Genomic DNA, 18,843 nt, shown 5'->3' on the forward strand with positions numbered 1-18,843 from the left:
AACAGACCTGGCCAGGCTTGTTGGCGATCTTCGGATGTTTGTATTATTGTTAAATATGTAGTATCACGGATAATGATACTCTCCGACCAATGAGACATGAATCTTGATTGAAGCGTAACCTAGGCTCCATTCTATGCGTTGTAAGCAGGGTTCTTTGGTGATACATCAATTATAAATGAGGGAGAGAAGTTGGTGACTTGAAAATGGGAGGCCAAGACCGATTGAATTGACTGACGTATCATTGATTCCTTGTTTTTAACTTTTCATTCACTAATCGTACACCCACCCAAAAAAAAAGGATAAAAAAACAATACCGTCAGGTAGCCCCTAGCTTTCAGTGCAATTTGAAAGCATCAGAGGCTCGATTGTTGGTCAGATGAGAAGCTAAAGCGCGTCCGACCAGAGGATAAAGAGGAGTAATAGAGGTGAAAACTGGGACGAAGAAACATAATGGGAGACGTGGGAAGACATGAGGCAAGATAAAAAACAAAGATATAGCAAAATAAGAGCAAAAATGCAAATAAGAGCAACGGAATGGGGATGAGAGAAAAAAAAATACAGCTCATGGCAGCAGCAATTTACACGGATAGAATACATAGACTTTTCCCGCTGGCTAAGCCTCTCGCAGATAGCCCTGTGTGCCTGTAGGAAAGAAAATCAACAAAGGTGGCGCGATGTGAATCTCGTTTATTTGCGCTGCTTGCCGCCACGGGAACGGCCCTTCTTGGATGAAGAACCGTGGCCAGGCCCTTCGATATAGCTGACCAGATCGTCGATGCTGCGGCCATCAACATTGGGAGTCTTGGAAGCTTCTGAATCTAGAGTGCGTCCGGCAATACCCGCACCGCCGTTCAGACGGTTCTTAAGCAAGCTTTCGGGACGGATGCCTCTGGCTTCAAGGAACTTCTCCTGTTTAGCAAGCGTAACAGCATTCTGTGTCAGACGCTCTAGCCAGGCTTCGGCCTCCTTGGTGTTCTTGTCTTCCTTGCCCAGGTGAGCTGCGAAGATGTTGAATGACTTGCGCATGCGGGTGACAGCGGCTTTAGCGTCCGAGTCCAGAGCAAGGGCTTGTGACAGCTGGAACTGCAGCGTAGCAGAGTTGACACTGTCTTCGCCAAAGATTCCCTCGCAGACACGTAGGGACTCTTCAAACCACCGGCGAGACTCATGGTACTCCTTAAGCTGCTGGAGCATAACCGCAGCATTGTTCATGGCAGTGATTTGATCGGGGTGGTTGACGCCGTACACAAGCTTCCACAGCTTTAGCGCGTGCTTGGCGTAAGCCAGAGCAATGTCACTGCGGCCCATCTGATGCATAAATAGTGACAAGTTGAGGTAGTTAAGCAGTGTCTCAGGCGAATCAACACCCAGAGTGCGCTCTGAAACCACAATAGCCTTGCGGGCAAGTTCGATAGCGATCTGCTTCTCATCCATCTGGTAGTAGATTGTAGACAGAGAGTTGTAGACACGGGCAACTTCGGGGTGCAGAATTCCATAAATCTGCTCGTGCAGCGACAGAGACTCCAGAAGGAGTTCTTGACCTAGCTTGCGCTGGCCTTGCAGAATGGAAATACGACCGGCCTCGAAAGCCTCCTCCGCAAGGGCACTGCGAGGAGTGGAGTGCTTTATGACGGGCACAATGTTGACAATGTCCTCAGCCATGAATGTGACGTTTAGGACCTTCTTGGTGACGACATCGGGAGAAGCCTCGCGGGCCTTCTTGCCCTTCTTCTTCTTGCCACCTTCGGAAGCACCGGTGGTATGGGCGGCAGCATTCGGAGTAGCAGAAGCAGCGGCAATAGCCATATCGGACTGGAAGCCCTGGGCCTTGGGGAGACCAAAATTGTAAGTCTTGGCCTCAATTTGCAGACCTAGCGAGATGGAGATCTCACGCAGGAGCTGGACAGGCTTCACATTCTCAAGCCAATCCTCGGGAAGAGTGAACCTGAAACGCTCCGTAACATTCTGGGCGATCTCAGCCTTGATGGAGTCGGTAGTGACTTTCACAAACTCCATGTTGGCGTCAGGGTACAGCGACTGAAGGCTCTCATCAACATCGGCCTCAGGGGTCCTGGTCACGCGCCAGCCCAGCAGGCAGTTTAGCAGGTGCGCGTAGCAGGAAGTGGCAAGAACGAAGGGGAGATCAGCCATGTATCTACGGCTAACATGCTTGAAGGCACGCGCAATCATGTCTTGCTGTCCGAGAATACGCAGGGCTTCGAGGCGGGAGTCGGTAGCCTGCTCAATAATCTTTCCCAGATAGCGAATGTTGATACCACGCTTGTGGAGCATGAGGCTCAAAGAAGGACTGTCCATGGGGAAGCCAATGTCAGACTCGGCTAGGTCATTGAGCAGGTTGGGGATGGCCTGTTCTAGGAGGTAATCGCAGACCTCGCGGACACGGTCCTCGTCGTTATCAAGCTCTTCTGTCTCTTCCTCGGTCTGGGGCATCTGCCCACTGTAGACATCAGGGTTGAGGCTAAACTCGAAGTCTGCAATGTTGAGATTGAACTTCTCCTTAGGCTCGAGATCAGACTCCTTCTTCTCGGCCTTCTCGACTTCGCCTCCCTTTTCTTCGGCCTTCTCCTCAGCCTCCTCAGCCTCCTCCTCCTCCTCCTTGCTAGCCTCACCTTCCTCAGTGCTCTTTATAGCAGCATCAGCCTTAGCCTTCTGAGCATCACTATGCTCCTTGTACTTAGCTTCAGCCCATTCCTTCATCTTCTGGCGAGCGTAGATGTCAACAAGCTCAGTACGGAGAACGGTCATGCGGTGGGGATAGTCAGGGCCCTCCATCCAAGTAAGATCTAGAGGTGTAACGCGGTATAGATCAAGGACGTACTTGCGGCCGTCAGTTCCCATGAGACCCTTGGTTTCCACACTAGCCTCCAGATCAAAACGCTTGCCATCCTTGTCCCAGACGGGGTGAGCCTTGACTTTGAGGGCTTTAGAAAGTTTAGCAAAAGGCTCAGCAAAACGCTGGTCCGCAGCGACAACCTCCTTGCCCTCAACACCTCCATAATCAATCTGGTTCTCGCCAGGGTCGCGTTGACGGAAGATACCAGGCACAATGCTCTGGCCAACAACACGCTTTCCAAGGTAGTCAACGACGACAGTGGCAGCGGTATAAATTCCATCAATGTCCAACTGGTTTACAAGGCGGACGCCAGCAACATCCTTTCCAGTAGCAACACGGGCAGCCTCATCGCCGCCCTCAGAAGTGAAGGTACCGACGCCATCAGCACCAAAGGAGAAAAAGACATTGTTGTGGACAAATATCTGGGCATCGGTAAGCTCAGTAGGGTTGAGAGGAGCAATCTCGCCACGAGCGACCATAATGGCACCCTTGGTAGCAGCCTCCACATAATCAGCGTACAGCTTGGAAAGCAGGCGCTCACGGAAGACTCTATCGGGGACAGTTACTCTAGGAAGCTCCTTGGCCGACTGGAACTCTTCGTTCCAGTCACGGAGCGAGTCAGTGTTATCGACTCCAGACATGATGAAGCCCTCCTGGCTACGAATCATGTCAGAAGAGTGGTTAGACTGGACAGTGGTGGCAGAGGGCACTAGCCATGGCGCAGCAGGGATGGCATTGGTGCACTGGAAGGTGGCCAGAGCATCCCGGCGATTGTTGTAAGCTTGAAGCTCCTCAAAGGCCGCTTTGAAGCCAGGAGATACCATGCCGATTAGAGTCATCAATGAGTGCGAGCTAGCGGCCTTAGGAGGGGGGCGCGGGAAAGGGTCAAACTTGGCATTGGAGGTCTTGCTGATGTAGAAGCCGCTAACGTGGGAAGTGACCTGGAACTGCTCGCCCTCGAGAGTGGTGAACATGAGGTAGAGAAGGTGGCCCTTCTGGCGAAGGTTGTGGGGAGGAGGGTTCCAGGGAGAGATGGAGAGAGCCTTGATGGTCTTGGGGGCGCTCTGAACGGGGGTAGGAACAAACTCGCTGGGAGTGGGCTCAGAAGAGAAATCATAGACGCCAACGGGAATAGGCTTCACGGGGCTTTCTGGCGTCTCAGTTAGGAGCTCCTGGAAGTCGATGGAGTTCTGAGCGTCGACAGTCTCAAGAAGAGTGATTCCAGGGGTGACTCCTTGAGTAGCCTCGATCCGTTCGGTTGCAGCGCCAATAAGTTCCCGGGTTCTCACGATATGGATACGGGCTTCCTTTTCGGTGTAGGGGTCCTCAACCAAGGTGACCTCCGGCTTCTCTAGGATGCCCTCAATAGATCCAAGAGGAACAAAGTCGGTGATGCGCTGACCATTGAATTCCAGGTGGAAGCATGTGTACTGGTAGGCATCGGGCGAGTCGATGATAGACTGTCGGATCTCGTGAATCTGTTCTTGGGTTGAAACCTGTGGTAGACAAGTTAGTAACGAGTGGCAGTGCGGCTAGCAGCAGGAGTAGTGTGCAGTTATGTGACGGGGCCCTTTCATTTTGAGGAACTTACAGCTACACCCATTTGGAACGGCTCCTGGGGAAGTTTGACGAGGAGTTCAATCATCTCTAGGGTTTTCCATCAGTATGACGTCTTCTCTTTGATGGGGGGCTCGGGGCAAGCCCGGCACACTACTAGTCCCATTACTCACGCTCCTGGACATCGTTCTCGATCTCATCGGCGCCAATATCGGCAGCGACTTCGCCGTCATCAACAGCCTCAACAGGCTCCTGCTCCTGGGGTTCTATAGACAGAGGATCTTCGGTTAGCAAGTGAGCTGAGATTAGTCGGTAGAAGAAATTACGACTGTCTTAGAGTTTGCATCATTTACTCACCTTTCTCAGTGGAGGCAGTCATAATTGGTCACGATCTTCCTTTTGTAGAAGAATGATTCCAAAGATAAAAGACGATATGGGGGAGAACAAATGAACCGGAGATTGGTTGGTTCAAGTTGATTCTAAGTAGTGTTCCGCTCCAAAAAGAGAAAAAAAGAGAAGGGAGGGAAAAAGAGAAAAGGAAAAAAAAAACCACTCGCTTATCGATTCAACAACGATATGTAACGAACAACAACTGCTCTAAGCCGCGCCAAGACCATTTATCTGAAGGACGGGGATGACAGGCACACGGAAACTTGAGGCTGAGATTGCTGGAGATGCTATACAAGGCAATAGAGTGCGTTAGCGGAAGTCCTTGAACCTGTTCGGGGGGTGTCTCGAGTCGGATGTAGAGCAAGCTAACAACGTACAATCAAGGAGAAGCAAAAAGAGAAAAAAAGAAAAGAGCCTTAGCCGACGAACTCAACGGAACTAACCTCGGGCTACAAGGGCAGAGTGAGTGGGTTTTGGTGGTGTCAGTATTCTAGAACTTGGACTCATAATAATTTTTTTCTGTACTTTTTCTAGGATCCGCCTTGAGTCTTGGGAGACCCCTCCATCCAGTGAGTTATAGGGCTTTTGTGGGCAAGTGGATACGCTATGTAATATGAGGATCGGGATATTGACAGGATCAAGAAGTTGGAAGACAACGACAGGAAATGAGCCAGCAATGGCGAACGAAGAGCGGGCGGGAGTGAGGGCCAAAAGAGCGCAGCTGGGCCGGAGAGGAGAGGCGAGATAGAGTGTAGATACATACCTCAAATCAATAGCGTATACCAACCTCGGACACCCGCAGAAGTGGAAGTTTTTCGCGTTGTGGATATGCGATACGGTAAGCAGGAGTCTTGCTAGTCTGCAGCAATACAAACAAACAAACATGAACAAACATTCACACTAAAGGCTAACGGTTTCTATCTATCACAGTCATTATATTATGGCTCTTCTTTTCCCATTGTCTCATTGGTCCCGCCGCCCAATTCCCCATTGGCCACACAAGGGCCGTCATCTACCACTTACGGTAGCTACGACAAGAAAAACTTGAAGAAAAATTGAAGTTTGTGCGCCACGATAAGCCCACTTATCAGACTGTAAATAGTGTTAATAGTCTAACAAAGAATAAGCCTTGTGCCTTAACAAAGACGACTTTCCATGTCTGGCCCTTCCCCACCAACACCAAGTAGCAGCCAATCAGCCAAAAAAACGTTCTTTATCTCAAACAGGCAAGTTATTATTGTACGTAGCCAGTGGGGGAATGAATGTAAACACAAGCAGCAGCCGCCGCCTAGCAATCTTTCTTTTCCTCTTCTTCACCGGTCTCGTCCAGCCAAATGTCCATGATCGTTGCGTCTCTCTATTCTTTGTCCTTCTCCGTTTTTGTCTTATCCGTTCATCTATTTGCCAGTACTTCTCTTGATATGTCCATATCCATCCATATCATTCCCTCCTGATTATTCTCTTACCCTTCCCTTCGCTCATCGTTCCCCCTGTGCATGGTATAATCGATTGTATCAGCACCCCCTCCCTGTGCTCCCGACCCTCCCTCCCTGTCTTTGAATGCTAATTTGGTTGCTGTGCCATGTACAAGATGGCCTAGCTAGCCTTTCGGGAGCACTCGCCTTTTGACATTCACATTCCTTTGAATCATGGCGTCACTGTACCTTTACGTTTAGACTTTGGAACATAACATAACATGACGGTGTCAAGTCGCTGTTTGGTTGAATAAACTTTTTTTTACCCCCATCGCTATTGCATGTTCTACAACTATATTATTTCGGCTCGTCGTCTATCCGCGAAGTGACGTAGCCCTCTCCTTTCAGTATGAGTGCTGCGCCGCCGCGTTCATCATCACATTCAAGGCCCTCTTCAATATGGACCGCATCTCGCCGCCACCGCCTTTTGCGCAACCTCAATAACCGCCTCAACAACATCCGCAGTATATTGCTGCCTACGAACAAGCCCCTTAATGATGAAGACACCACCTGCAGGCGCCGCTCATCTTCACACAATGCCCCCCCTCTCGAAGATTCAAAGCGACAACGAAAGCGGACGCGCATCACTTACTCGCGTAAATGTAGACCGGCACCGCCAATCGAAACACCACGTAAGCCACAAGTCAATAACGACGATAGCGCAAAATCATCTCGACTGGCTTTTCGCGCACCGGTAACACCTGGAAGAGTGCCTCTCGAAACGCCCCTGGTGCGTAAAATCCGACAGGTTGACACACCCGGCAGAACTACAGCCCTTTTCGACCCCGAAACCCCCTCTAGCCGGCGGCAATGCCACCAAGACGCGTTGCCCTCAATTCGCGCAGACAAGAGTTCCCAGCTTCATACCGAATATGATTTTGTCCTGCGCTCTATCAAGACAATCATTGCACAAACTCGCGCTGAAAGGACCAATGGTCTTCCCGGGGCTCTCATGGAGATGTGTCTGCGCAAAGTCACAGGCGTAATCCAGGAGCTCCAAGTCCAGGAAGAAAAGCGACAGTGTGAGGCTGGATCCAAATCGCTTTTATCGGACACCGACGTTACCGCTAGTATATACACCCACCTTGAAGCCATGAACTCCCAGGGACCGGGCTGGGAGCCTTTGCGAATAGTTGTTCTCCGCGAGGCGACTGAAATGCTCAAAGATTCTATCTGCGAAGGCTTGTTCGATATGCCCTTTATCCAAACCCTCATACAGCAATTTGCAACCAGTGAGTTGCTTTCGGAGGCTTCGCTGCTGCTTGAAACTGTCACCGATATCCAGTACGAACCTCCGTCAGACGAAACCGATGCGGAAGTGCTGCCACCAACACTTGCTCTGCTATACAATTTCTGCAAACACAATCATAAGCGAGACCTGCTCTTCCGAATACTCGAAAAGCTTCTGTTCTCTGGGCAGCTTCCCGGTGAATGGCTTAGCACTGCGTGCTTCTTGCCCATCTGGTCTGAAGCCTTGAAGGCGCTTTCCAACGCCGCACCTTGTCGGACCATCATGGATTTCACTGCGATGGCTTTGGCAACTTTGTCGCATTGCATAGGGGTGAAGCTAAGTCCTGTATCAAAAGCGCATGTCTCAAAATCAGCTAGTTCTGCGCTTGCTTTATCAGCACAGGTATGCGAAAGAACACTCATCAGTGTTCTAGGTGCCATTGTGGCACTAGCTATCGTCAACCAAAAGACCCATTCAGGTAGCACAACAAAATCAGGTACCATAACGCGTCGAATCGTCTTTATCTTAACGCATTGCGTTTCCTATGCTCGCAAAAAATTCCGCCGCAGTCGAAAGCGCGACTGTATCTCTGTCTTAACCCTCGCCTGCTATTTGTCTGGTCACAACTCTAGTGATCTGAACTGCAGGGATTGGGACAGCGTTGCTGCCCTAGCGGGCTCGTATCTCGAAAAGCCTTTAGGGTCATTTGTGGACTCCGCCGTATATGACACACTAGTGAAGCTTGCATCATCAATAGCCCATGGCGCAAGTCGCGGCTCCACCATCGCTCCTCATCGGCATCTTCTTAAGCTATGTGAAGCGTTGAATGGTGTTGTGATCTGCGGAAGACCATTAGGTAATATTAAAGTAGATGGCGCTATTCTCCTTTCGCAGCGAACTGGAGATCTGCGTGACGTCGTTTTCGCAGAGGGCTTATCTGGGAAAAGACGTAGACCTGTTGGCTTTGAAGCTGAGAAGGCCCTTCAAAACCCCAAAGGCATGTACTCTGGATATCAGTGGGATGATGCATTGAGTGAGTGGGTAGACTGTACAAGCAATTGTAGCAATGCCCCCTCCTCTCGCTGCACAACGCCGGTTAATGTAACAACCAGGCAGATGAAACGGACCTTAAGCACCATCTCCAGCAGCAGCTCATCCTCACATCGCCGCCAATCGAAAGTGCTAACACCCCCCACTCCGGCCGATACAAATGAGGACCTGTCTGAAAACGCTCTGTCTGACCACATCTCTGATGAAGATGAAGACACCAAGGTTTCTCTTTCTAGCAACGAACACGGGCATCTGAGTGAAGATGATGACGAGCTTTCACAGTGCTCTCTCACTTTGCCAAGAATGAAACGAGACGTTAGCGATTCCGGCTCTTCTATGTCGCTTCCCGGACCCCGTAGACCGCAACCCTTGGTCAAAATGTCGATGCCCCGACGTAAAGCCCTGCTCAAGGTCCAGCGATCAAGTAGTTACACGAAGATGCTAGCATCAAAGCCTCATGTAACATTAACAAGCATCGGCAGCTGGGCCGGGGCTTCAAGCGATGACGAGCTTATATAATACCCAGGTGCCTTTTTCTTTCTTTATGCCCCTCTTTTCATATTCTTTTGCGTATTCAATTTGAGTTTAGAATGGACTAGATACTTGGAACTATTTGGGGTTTTTTTTCAGGACTGGCTTACTTCTAATATTACAAGACACATCTCTAAATTTGACACAACCAAGGCCAGCCCTAACCACGTCCGAATATTCGTTCCCACTGCTACTGTCAACACGATGGTATATTCTAAAGGTTCGATTGCATTATGTCTATCAAAGAAAATAGGGAACGTTCTTCTACACCGGATATCAGAAAATAAACATGATGGGATGGTGCGAGTATACTAAACTCGTCATGCTGCATACATTGACAGCAGTTACAAATAAATGAAAAAAAAAAAAAAACAAATCGAACCCTGAGCTCCCTAAAAGCTGACTGGTTCATATAATAGCCGCCCGTTCTTGTTTTTTGTTGCTTCTCCAGGTCAGTTCTCTCGAAGGCCGCTGCAAGTATCATAAACATGTCATATAACAAGAGCACGCCACAAAGAGCAGACCAAATGTTTCCGTACAGCTGGCTACGAAATTACACTTCGTCTGTCTTTCCTCATAGCATCATGGCATTTCTGCCTAGAAATGAGTGCCCTCAGTAACGCCGTTAACGAAAGAAGCCGACTTCTTCGCCTCCACGATGTCCTTGGTGATCTGCTCTAGGCAACCAGCGCTGGCAGCCACAAAGCCTAGATACGGGCGAGAGGGGTCAAGCACACGGCTGAGGTACTCGGGGTGGTACTGGACACCGACATACCAGGGATGGTCCTTGAGCTCCAGGATCTCCATGCGGTTCCCAGTATCGTCCTTGCCGATAAATGTCAGGCCCGCCTTTTCCAAGGCCTCGACCATGTCAGGGTTGGTTTCGTAGCGATGGCGATGACGCTCTTCAATCTCTGACACATCGCCGTACAGAGCACGAAGTTTGCTGTGCTCACTACCTGGCTGGAAGTGAGTCATACGGGAGCCTAGACGCATAGTCCCGCCCAGAGTGTCTTTGGAGCCCTCGGGCATGAAGACGATGGCCTTTTGCTCAGCTTCAGCATCAAACTCCTCCGAAGTAGCACTGGCAAAGCCGGCGACATGGCGGGCATATTCGATAACAGCAACCTGCATGCCGAGGCAGATACCAAGATAGGGGGTCTTGCGCTCACGAGCCCACTTGGCAGCAGCAATCATGCCTTCAGTGCCCCGGATACCGAAACCACCGGGAACAAGAATGCCCGAGGCAGTGCACACCTCGTGCCATGCCTTGTGATATTTGGTGGGGTCAGACTTTAAGGTCTTTTCCTCTAGAAGCTCCGAGTCAACCCACTGGATGTTCAGCTTGCGGTTGCAGCGCATAGCAGAATGCTCAAGAGACTTTGTGACGGACAAGTAGGCGTCATGAAGGTCGGTATATTTACCAACAAGCGCAATGTTAACGTCTTCCAAGTGGGACTTGGGAAGGACAGTTTGCTTCCAGGTCTTCCAAAGTCCCTGGCCGTGGGTGACACGGTCAGGCAAAATAGGAATGCTGTCAAGTCTGAGCTTGTTGCTCATGTTCTTGAGTAGGCCTTGCTCTTCCAGAAGAAGAGGAACCTGGTAAATGGTGGGCATGTCACGGACAGCAACAACCTGATCAATCTCAACCTGGCAACTATTGGCAATCTTGCGGATAGTGCCCTCTTCAAGGGGGATTTCGCAGCGACACGCAATCAAGTCGGGAATCAGACCGGCGCTGCGGACGCTTTTCACTGCATGCTGTGTGGGCTTAGTCTTCTGCTCACCATTAATTAGCGGCACATAGGAGACGTGAATGTTGATAAAGTTCCCCTGGCCAACAGAGTGGCGTAGCTGGGTCAAGGCCTCAACGAAAGGCATGCTCTCAATATCACCAACAGTGCCACCAAGTTCGATGATGCAGACGTCAGGCTCCTCATCGGAATTGTCAACGGGAACCTTGGAAATGCGCTGGATCCATTCCTGGATAGCATCAGTGACGTGGGGGACAACCTGGACAGTGCGGCCAAGGTAGTCACCGCGGCGCTCCTTCTCGATAACGTGCTTGTAAATCTTGCCGGTGGTGATGTTGTTGTCACGTGTCAGATCTAGGCCCAGGTAGCGCTCATAGTTGCCGAGATCCAGATCGGTCTCGCCACCATCCTTGAGCACAAAACACTCACCGTGCCTGAGAATCACATGTTAGAAAAGGCCAAAGCCAGCAAGCACATGCATCATTAGGAAAAAACACACTCTTTAGGGTTCATAGTGCCGGCATCGACATTGATGTAGGGGTCGATCTTGATGGCCTGGTGAAAAAAACACATGTGAGTTTCGATGGCCATTTAACATTAGACGAAGCAAGATCATTGCCAGTCTCAGGAGAAACCAGGGACGGCAAGACATACAGTGACCTTGAGGCCCAGCGTCTTAAGCAACAGACCGGAAGAGGAGGCTGTCACGGCGAAAGAAAGCACAGCAGGTTAGTGAACAGAGACTCTATGCATTTAATAGCACAGCATTAGACGAAGCAAAGCACCCCAGGCTAGCATTGGGTACATGCTAAACAGCACATATCCACTGCAGTAGAGATAGCGACGATCACCACCATAGTAGCGATGCTGGCAATAGCCACAGCAATGACGAGAATAGCCACATCACAACGAAGAGCGTCGTCGTCGTCGTCGTCAAAAAGCTTTCAAGAATGAAGTACAGATAGGGTTCATACCGATAATGCCCTTGCCCACGCCGCTAATAACACCTACACATTTTGCAAAATGGAAAGAACATTGGTTAGAAGATGGAAACTACTACAACTGTGGCAAGGCGGATCAAGATCAAGGGACACCGCTTTCCCACGGCTGTTTCAGATTGCAAAGACATGACTTACCTCCAGAAACTAGAACATACTTCATCTTGGCTGAGGTTGGGATAGAAAATGAAGCACGACAAAGTTATCTGGAGGGAAGGGGGGGAGAGAGAAAAGGAAGAAGAAGTGGGCAAGAATAAGAAACCGAAATTTTTTTCAGTCCTGTCTATAAATGGAGTAGTTGCTGTACGTAGTTCAAGGCTGTTTCCCTTTTCTCTCTTTTTCCCCTTGCTTTTTTCTGCATCCTACAGGAATGAAATAGGTTATCTTGTGTTGTGGAGAATCTGCCTTTGGTCGGATTAACACTGGGTAAACCTGAGCATCTTAAATCTTTAATAAATAAATAGAAAATCAACATACTTCACAGCAGCTTTAGTTAAAGTCACGTGCTAACGCGTTGTCTCCATTCCAGAGAAAGACCCTGACTTACAAGATGCAGGCACTGTGACGCCGCCTGGTTGTTTGCGTTCGTATTTATTCACTTTGCCAACAATGATGATGTTGCCGTGCTGCTGTTGTGCCAATGGGTGGTGTGCATATTGCTGCTGTGACTCGAGCCAGTGACGTAGTTGAGCGCTATCACAGGCGATGATGTTAGGGTTGCCACCCAGGGTTACGTGAAGAGAAGATGGAATTTCTCTGCCTTGTGTAACCCCTCCCCCCACTAGGACTGACATCACAGCCAAGCTTTTCAACCCTTCTTGCGGCCACCAGTTCAGGACCATAAGACGCCCTGCTTTATACAAAACTCTGCGGGAATGAGAGAAATTGTCACGCTTCAGCTCGGTGAGCTTGGAAACTACATGGGCAACCAATTTTGGAACGCCCAGGTCCGTTGCCCTGGGATTTTGCCTCCCTTGGGAAGGTTCTGTTGCTGACAGGCTTACTAGGAATCATATTTCACATACGATAAAAATGATGTTTCGTTGGTTAATCACGATATCCATTGGCGCCAGGGCCTTTCTCCCGATGGGTCAGAGACCTTTCTACCTCGCGCTGTGATTTATGACTTCAAAAAGAGCCTAGGCACGCTACGCAAAATCTCGCCTTTGTATGAGACTGAAGATGAGGCCAGCTCTTCTTCCAATACTAAAGAGCTTGCTGCTGCTCTGTGGAATGGAAAGGCCGAAATTCATGCACAAGATCCACTCAGCGTCAGTAATTATCAGGAAGCCTTGAACGCAGGCTCGGCCCCAACCAGGCCGACTGCCAAAGATGTTCGATATTGGTCAGATACTACCCGTGTCTATTTCCATCCTAGATCGCTAGTGCCTCTAGATGACGTAGAGATTACGACTCCTAAAGTTACTGCGGGCCATTGGATGCGAGGGTCCGATCTATTCCGTGAGCTCGATCGCGAACATGACTTGATGGATCGCGATATGCGCCCGTTTGTCGAGGAATGTGACCTGATGCAAGGCATACAAGTCATGTGCAGTATTGACGACATCTGGGCCCCGTTTGCGACTGAGTATGTCGAACGAATGCGTGACGAATACGGAAAGTCATGTATTGTTGTATGGGGCGGTCAAAGCCCAGATCTCCCAGCGACTAAAGACCAACGTCTCCTGCGCTTGGAGACTAAGACGCGCGCTATTGCGGAGATGTGGTCTCAAGCATCTCTTTTAGTCCCGCTTTCAGCCCCAATTCTCCCGATGAAAAATGGCTACACACCCGATCTCTCGTCTTTTTGGCATCTATCTGGTCTTTTTGGGACGGCACTTGAAAGCGCAGCGCTGGCTTCAAGGCTGTCGTATCCTAAGCACGAGATTGGCGTCTCACTAGGTGACATGGTGGAGGCGCTGAACGCCCATGGAAAGCAAACAATCGCACGCCTGCGCATGACTGTGACAAAGCCAGAAGCCTCCCGTGTTGAAGAGGCTGAGCAACAGCAGAAAAAGAAGATTCAGGGTGTAAGCCTAGAGCTACGGCCTAAGGATCCCGCAGATAGGGGCCATAGCGGCTATCAGGCGGAGAGGCAAGAGGATGAAGGGGCAGATGACGAGATGCCGGATCTAGACCTTGACCTATTTGATCTTTTAGGAGAGAATAGTGGGCGTATGCGGAAGCGCAACAGCCGTTCTGACCCTACGTTCTACACGCAGATCCTGTCCCGCCGTGGAGTAGCCCGATCGGACCTCGCACCAAAGCGAAGTGGGGATCAAAACTATGCTTCTTCCCGGCCAAGGGAATACCTCGGAAGGTCTATTCAGCGTAGCTATGGCATTGAACTTGGGTTTCCCCTACTGGATAGCTTCCCTGATATCTACAGCAAAGGGTATCAAGGTGAAGTCAAATGCTTGGACGTGGATACGATTTTGTCTACAGACAATACAATCTGCGATGAGATCCGACTGCTAAAAAAGGTAGCCTTGTTTACGGTGGGCCAAGAGGATAGAGAAGGCCTTGGAAACTCGTTATCAGAGATTGTAGACGAGTATCACGAAGGTTGGTCTAGTGGGAGCGACGACGATGATGATTAGACGGCTACTTTATAAAGGGGACCATTGAATTTGGTATGTTTTTTTGTTAACGATGATTTCGAGGCGGCGCGTCCCCGTGACAAAAGATGTATTGTGTAGTGTAAGATAAATAAGCCAGTAAAAAAAACAAAAGATAATAGAACAGCGATAAAGCAAAAACAGTGAAACCCTCCCGGAAACCGACAATCAGTCTATACCAAACCAATACCAAGTAGGTATAGAGATATAAAAGAAAGGTCAACTACAAAGCAGTGAAACAACAAAACAAACCCCCAAAAGCAAAGCGAGATGTCCTGTATCATAAGTAAGAAAGGGAGAATTGAGAAAAATAAAGCCAGGATATCCCGCTGAAATAACCACAGCAGCGCCTCGGTACGCCCGATTAGAAGTTCCAGACAGAAAGAAAACATCGACGAGCAATGATGCAGACAAGAGAAAACAAGGAAATAAAAGAGTGACAAAAACGCAAAGAAAAGAAAAGAAGAGAAAAGAGAGAAACTCCAAAGAAGCAAATATAATGAATAGAATCTGGAAATTGCGGCTGTACTCACAAATAAGAAGGGGAGTGTGCCTTTCCTTACCTAACTTGGGTTATTTTTTTGGGGGAAATTTCAAATGTTGGTGGTTATAATGATACGGCGTATGTGTTTTGTGCTTAAAAAGACTTGAACGGGGGAGTAAGACAGCAAAAAAACAATGTTGAGGTTTTTTTTTCAAGCGTGTTGCCGATATCATGTCGAGTAGTGTCGCCTACGACATCGATGGTGGCGTGTTTCTCGATTCACGCATTTATTATCGGTGGTAGTTGATGGGGACGAAGGAGATTTCTGCTCGTAACCCAAGTAGCTTGGGCAAAACTTGAGGTTCCGGACTAAATAGTCGGGCGTTATTATGAAATTCGTAGGTGGCTGCGCCAAATTAACTAGATATAATTGTGTGGTGTGTGGACCTGGCTGTTGATATGTTGCAAGGTAGAAGCCGCCGGCAATACGATGGGAATGGAAAGCTGACGTGTCTGTAGAATGAACTTGGTGTAGAGATTAGAACTGTGCTGCCAGAGATGCGAGGTTTTGCGTTGTCTGGCATGTCGAAGTTAGGGTGAATAGGAATGAAGCCTTGGCAAGAGCCGACGGCAAGCCGAATGAATCCATGAAGAGGCCCGGGTACTATGTGCACCACACCGTGAGTATAGACCTGCATCCTTAATCAAGCCTAGGTAGCAGCAACAGACTGATGCTTCTTGGTAGGGGGCTCAGCAACCTAATTGGAAAGATAATATTAGCGGCACGAAAAATACAGGCATAAATGGATAACCCTTTGCCCAGGGACAGCCTGATTTCTTAGGCTACCAACAAAAAGACGCGCAAAACACAAGTGCTAGAGTCTTTTATGGATGCAAGAGTAGTAACAGAATTACTCTAGAGTATGATAGGAGAGCGTTGAAATACCTCGGGCGCCATGCGACGTTTCTTGGCCTGCATTTCGGTAGGTTGAGCTGACTCGGCCCGGCGAACCCGTTTAATTGCCTTGCGTTTGGGCTTGGCTTCGCCCTCTTCGAAAACATCATCAGGAAGATCAAAGCTACAGAGAACTATGTTAGTCTCTGTTTTTATGTGAGGCGGGGTACACACACACCCACTGTAACTAGTGGAAAATGGAAAAATGAAAAATACTTACTTGCGCATGTGAGCAATGTTCAAAAAGTTCACTTCGGGTTCATACTTGTCCCACCTTATGCAGACTTCCTTGAAATCTGCCACTGCAGTGGACAGGTCCAGCGATTTGGCATCTTTCTTGAGCTCTAGTCCAACGTAGTGCGTTAAAGTGTAAAGCAAGTCGTCGTCTTCCTTGGGCGCTGCTGTCTCATCGGCGTCAGTCTTCTCACCCCCGGCTTCGGTGCCGTTAGCCTTGGCACTGTCAATCTGTGCGATATTAGTCTCGGCTTCGTTAACCTTGGTACCGTCAGTGCTGATGCCGTCGATCTTTCCGTCGACAGCCCCAATACCGTTGACCTTGGTGTCATCCGTCTTGTTGGCATCACCACCTTCCTTGGATATAGACTGCTCAGCCTCAGCGCTAGATATGGCAAACTCTTGAGATCCGTTCAGCACCTTTTGAATATCATGTGTCGCCTTGCACCTATGGACTCGTTCAAATCCCTTGACAAAAATGTGAGCCACCTCGATACTGTCGTGGCGGTCGACATTCTGCACCAGGACTCGGGCTTTGGATTCAATAAACCCACTCCACTTCTTGTGGGCTTCCTTGGTAGTACTCGCGCTTGTGACGGCCAAATAGTACTTGTAGCCAGTCGTGAAGAACGTGTGCTTGACAAAAAGCTCCGACCATGGCTTCTGGCCCGTCACAATCTCATCGGCAATTTCGCCGCCGCGGTTTAGTTCTCTGTTGATGATTTTTTTGGAAGACTCGGTGATGTTGTATGTAGCGCACATGGACGGATATGCGGGTGTTATAATGGGCATCAAATGGTATTGATCAGCTTTGTAGACTTGAGGGTTCCAGACACGGACTCTCAGTGGCCCGCTCTCGACCATTTTCAGGAGCACAGGTTGGGGCCATGGCCACAAGCGCATGATATGAAAAAACTTGCAGACAATGGTGGAACTGTTGGCCTTGGGGTACAGCTGGCAAACGCGTGCGACAAGCATGGCCCAGGCAACACCTCCGGGGAATCCCATGATATTGGCATACACAGCACGTCTCTGTGCCCACAGCTTGATGGCACGAAGAGCAAGACGGAACGTGCCCTTTTCAGGAACTAGGTTCAGAATCTCGTCAGTAACCCGAGTACCATTGAGCGACCGCAGCTCCTTGTCGTCTAAGCCCCGCAGCAGATTGGAGTCTTTGAGGTCGAAATTGGGGTCAGAGGGTAGCTCCTGAAGAACAGCAATCCGGGAAAATATAAGATCAATACTGATCCCATTGTATTCGAACTTGATAATCGGGACGAATGCGTCCTGGACACTGGACATGTCTGTGATGGCACCGGGTGGCGTCATTTCGAGGAGTAGGTTGGGGAAAATATCAAAGTAGTCCTCTCGAGTGACATATTTGGGCGCAACAACTAGAGTATCGATATCAGAGCCAGGGCCATAGACGCCCAGGCGGAAACTTCCGTAAGTAAAGACCTTTCCACGGGCCGACTTAAGGACGGCATCACCTTTTTCTCTCCGGATGGCGGCCCGGCGCACAAACTCGTCGCATATTTTCTGGAGAGAAGCCAGGACTTTGTGTCTACAGAGAGAAGGAGACGTTAGCAGATGGACAGTATGTAATAGCAAGAAAAAGCCAGTAGCTATGTAGATGAAGCCATGAGAGTTGCTGTATAACACCATACCTCTTTTCGGTTTCGGCCGGGCTTTCAAATGTTCCCTGGGATCGCAGCTCTTCTAACAAAGCAGCATTGGCAGCCATTTCTTCGTCTGTTGGCTTCTTAGTCGATATGGGTGGCGTCATTCCCAATGTCTGGGAGGATTCGGGCTGAGGCATCATGGCGGTTTGGACTGAAAGAGATAACGGGTACACAGGTGGTGGCGATATACATATAAATGGTACGACGCCGCTTTGTATATGCGTATGGAAGATAATCGCGCCACCAGAGAGCAAGAGAACGTATTCGATCGTGATTTGATTATCGGTACGGTTATCGCGACGTGACGCCTGTTTGTAGGGTGTTTCGGTCGATGTTGGTTCTGTCGCGCACAAGCTACAATCCTCAAACTCAAACACTTTCGTATGTCTGGCTATTGGACAAGGTTTATGTTGCCAAGCAGGCACAAGTCACTGGCGAGCAAGAAATGAATGCAAAAAGAATGATTAAAGAGAAGGGCCTGCAGTAACTAGTCGAGGTGACCTGAAGACAGGCAAAATGAGCTAACCAGAGTATCAAATGAAGAAAAGAAGAAAAAAAAGAGAAAAAAAAAGGTACAGAAGGACGAAGGAGAGGAGAAGAAAGACACGAAAAGGGAGAAAGCCGCGAACGATACAAAAATATGACTGACTAAAACAACTTGGGGTTTGGGTGCTACCAAATCCAAGTCTTGATCAGCGCTATCGTGCTTTGGTCGCTCGACTTTTTCTTTGGGAAAGGGCACAAAAAATAGAGAGGGAAAAAAAAAAAAGAAAAAAAAAGAGGTGGGAAGAAAGGCAAATTAATCAGTTTGAATACTGGCTTTACCTGTTTGTCCCCAGACGCACGATAAATCCCATCACGTCGCGAAAGGGACATATTACAGCCAGGATAGGAAAAATGCAGCCTCGCAGCCTTGCATCAAATCTGTTGTTGGTCCCACAAAAAAAGAAAAACGGACAGCCCCATATCTACAGGTACAAACAAGCAGCTTGATAGTTGACAAAAACACCCACCCACCATACGTTGTACA

At 49.1% G+C, this 18,843-nt stretch overlaps 5 protein-coding genes across 5 annotated transcripts; 2 read left to right on the forward strand and 3 right to left on the reverse strand.

The window, feature by feature from the left end:
• Positions 1-687: 687 nt before the first annotated feature.
• On the reverse strand, positions 688-4,790 carry HOO65_060037 (GSKIP/TIF31 domain protein; the record flags this gene model as incomplete). Its single annotated transcript, XM_071003621.1, has 4 exons — positions 688-4,350; positions 4,446-4,501; positions 4,585-4,710; positions 4,769-4,790. The coding sequence occupies 4 exons, from the start codon at positions 4,788-4,790 to the stop codon at positions 688-690; spliced, it is 3,867 nt and encodes a 1,288-aa protein (XP_070857387.1).
• A 1,835-nt stretch (positions 4,791-6,625) lies between these two features.
• HOO65_060038 (uncharacterized protein) lies at positions 6,626-9,076 on the forward strand (the record flags this gene model as incomplete). The annotated part of the gene is made up of 1 exon (XM_071001041.1): positions 6,626-9,076. The coding sequence occupies one exon, from the start codon at positions 6,626-6,628 to the stop codon at positions 9,074-9,076; it is 2,451 nt and encodes an 816-aa protein (XP_070857388.1).
• A 609-nt stretch (positions 9,077-9,685) lies between these two features.
• On the reverse strand, positions 9,686-11,433 carry HOO65_060039 (putative ctp synthase protein; the record flags this gene model as incomplete). The annotated part of the gene is made up of 2 exons (XM_071003814.1): positions 9,686-11,276; positions 11,342-11,433. The coding sequence occupies 2 exons, from the start codon at positions 11,431-11,433 to the stop codon at positions 9,686-9,688; spliced, it is 1,683 nt and encodes a 560-aa protein (XP_070857389.1).
• Positions 11,434-12,715: 1,282 nt separating this feature from the next.
• On the forward strand, positions 12,716-14,440 carry HOO65_060040 (Protein dml-1; the record flags this gene model as incomplete). Its single annotated transcript, XM_071003822.1, has 2 exons — positions 12,716-12,787; positions 12,848-14,440. 2 exons carry the CDS (start codon positions 12,716-12,718, stop codon positions 14,438-14,440), a joined length of 1,665 nt encoding a protein of 554 aa, XP_070857390.1.
• A 1,212-nt stretch (positions 14,441-15,652) lies between these two features.
• Positions 15,653-17,953, reverse strand: HOO65_060041 (Poly(A) polymerase pla1; the record flags this gene model as incomplete). The annotated part of the gene is made up of 4 exons (XM_071003728.1): positions 15,653-15,700; positions 15,889-16,021; positions 16,118-17,695; positions 17,799-17,953. 4 exons carry the CDS (start codon positions 17,951-17,953, stop codon positions 15,653-15,655), a joined length of 1,914 nt encoding a protein of 637 aa, XP_070857391.1.
• Between the last annotated feature and the right edge of the window lie 890 nt (positions 17,954-18,843).

The sequence above is a fragment of the Ceratocystis lukuohia genome (genome assembly GCF_044167205.1).
Source record: "Ceratocystis lukuohia strain C4212 chromosome Unknown Supercontig6_pilon, whole genome shotgun sequence".
Lineage (NCBI taxonomy): Eukaryota > Fungi > Ascomycota > Sordariomycetes > Microascales > Ceratocystidaceae > Ceratocystis > Ceratocystis lukuohia.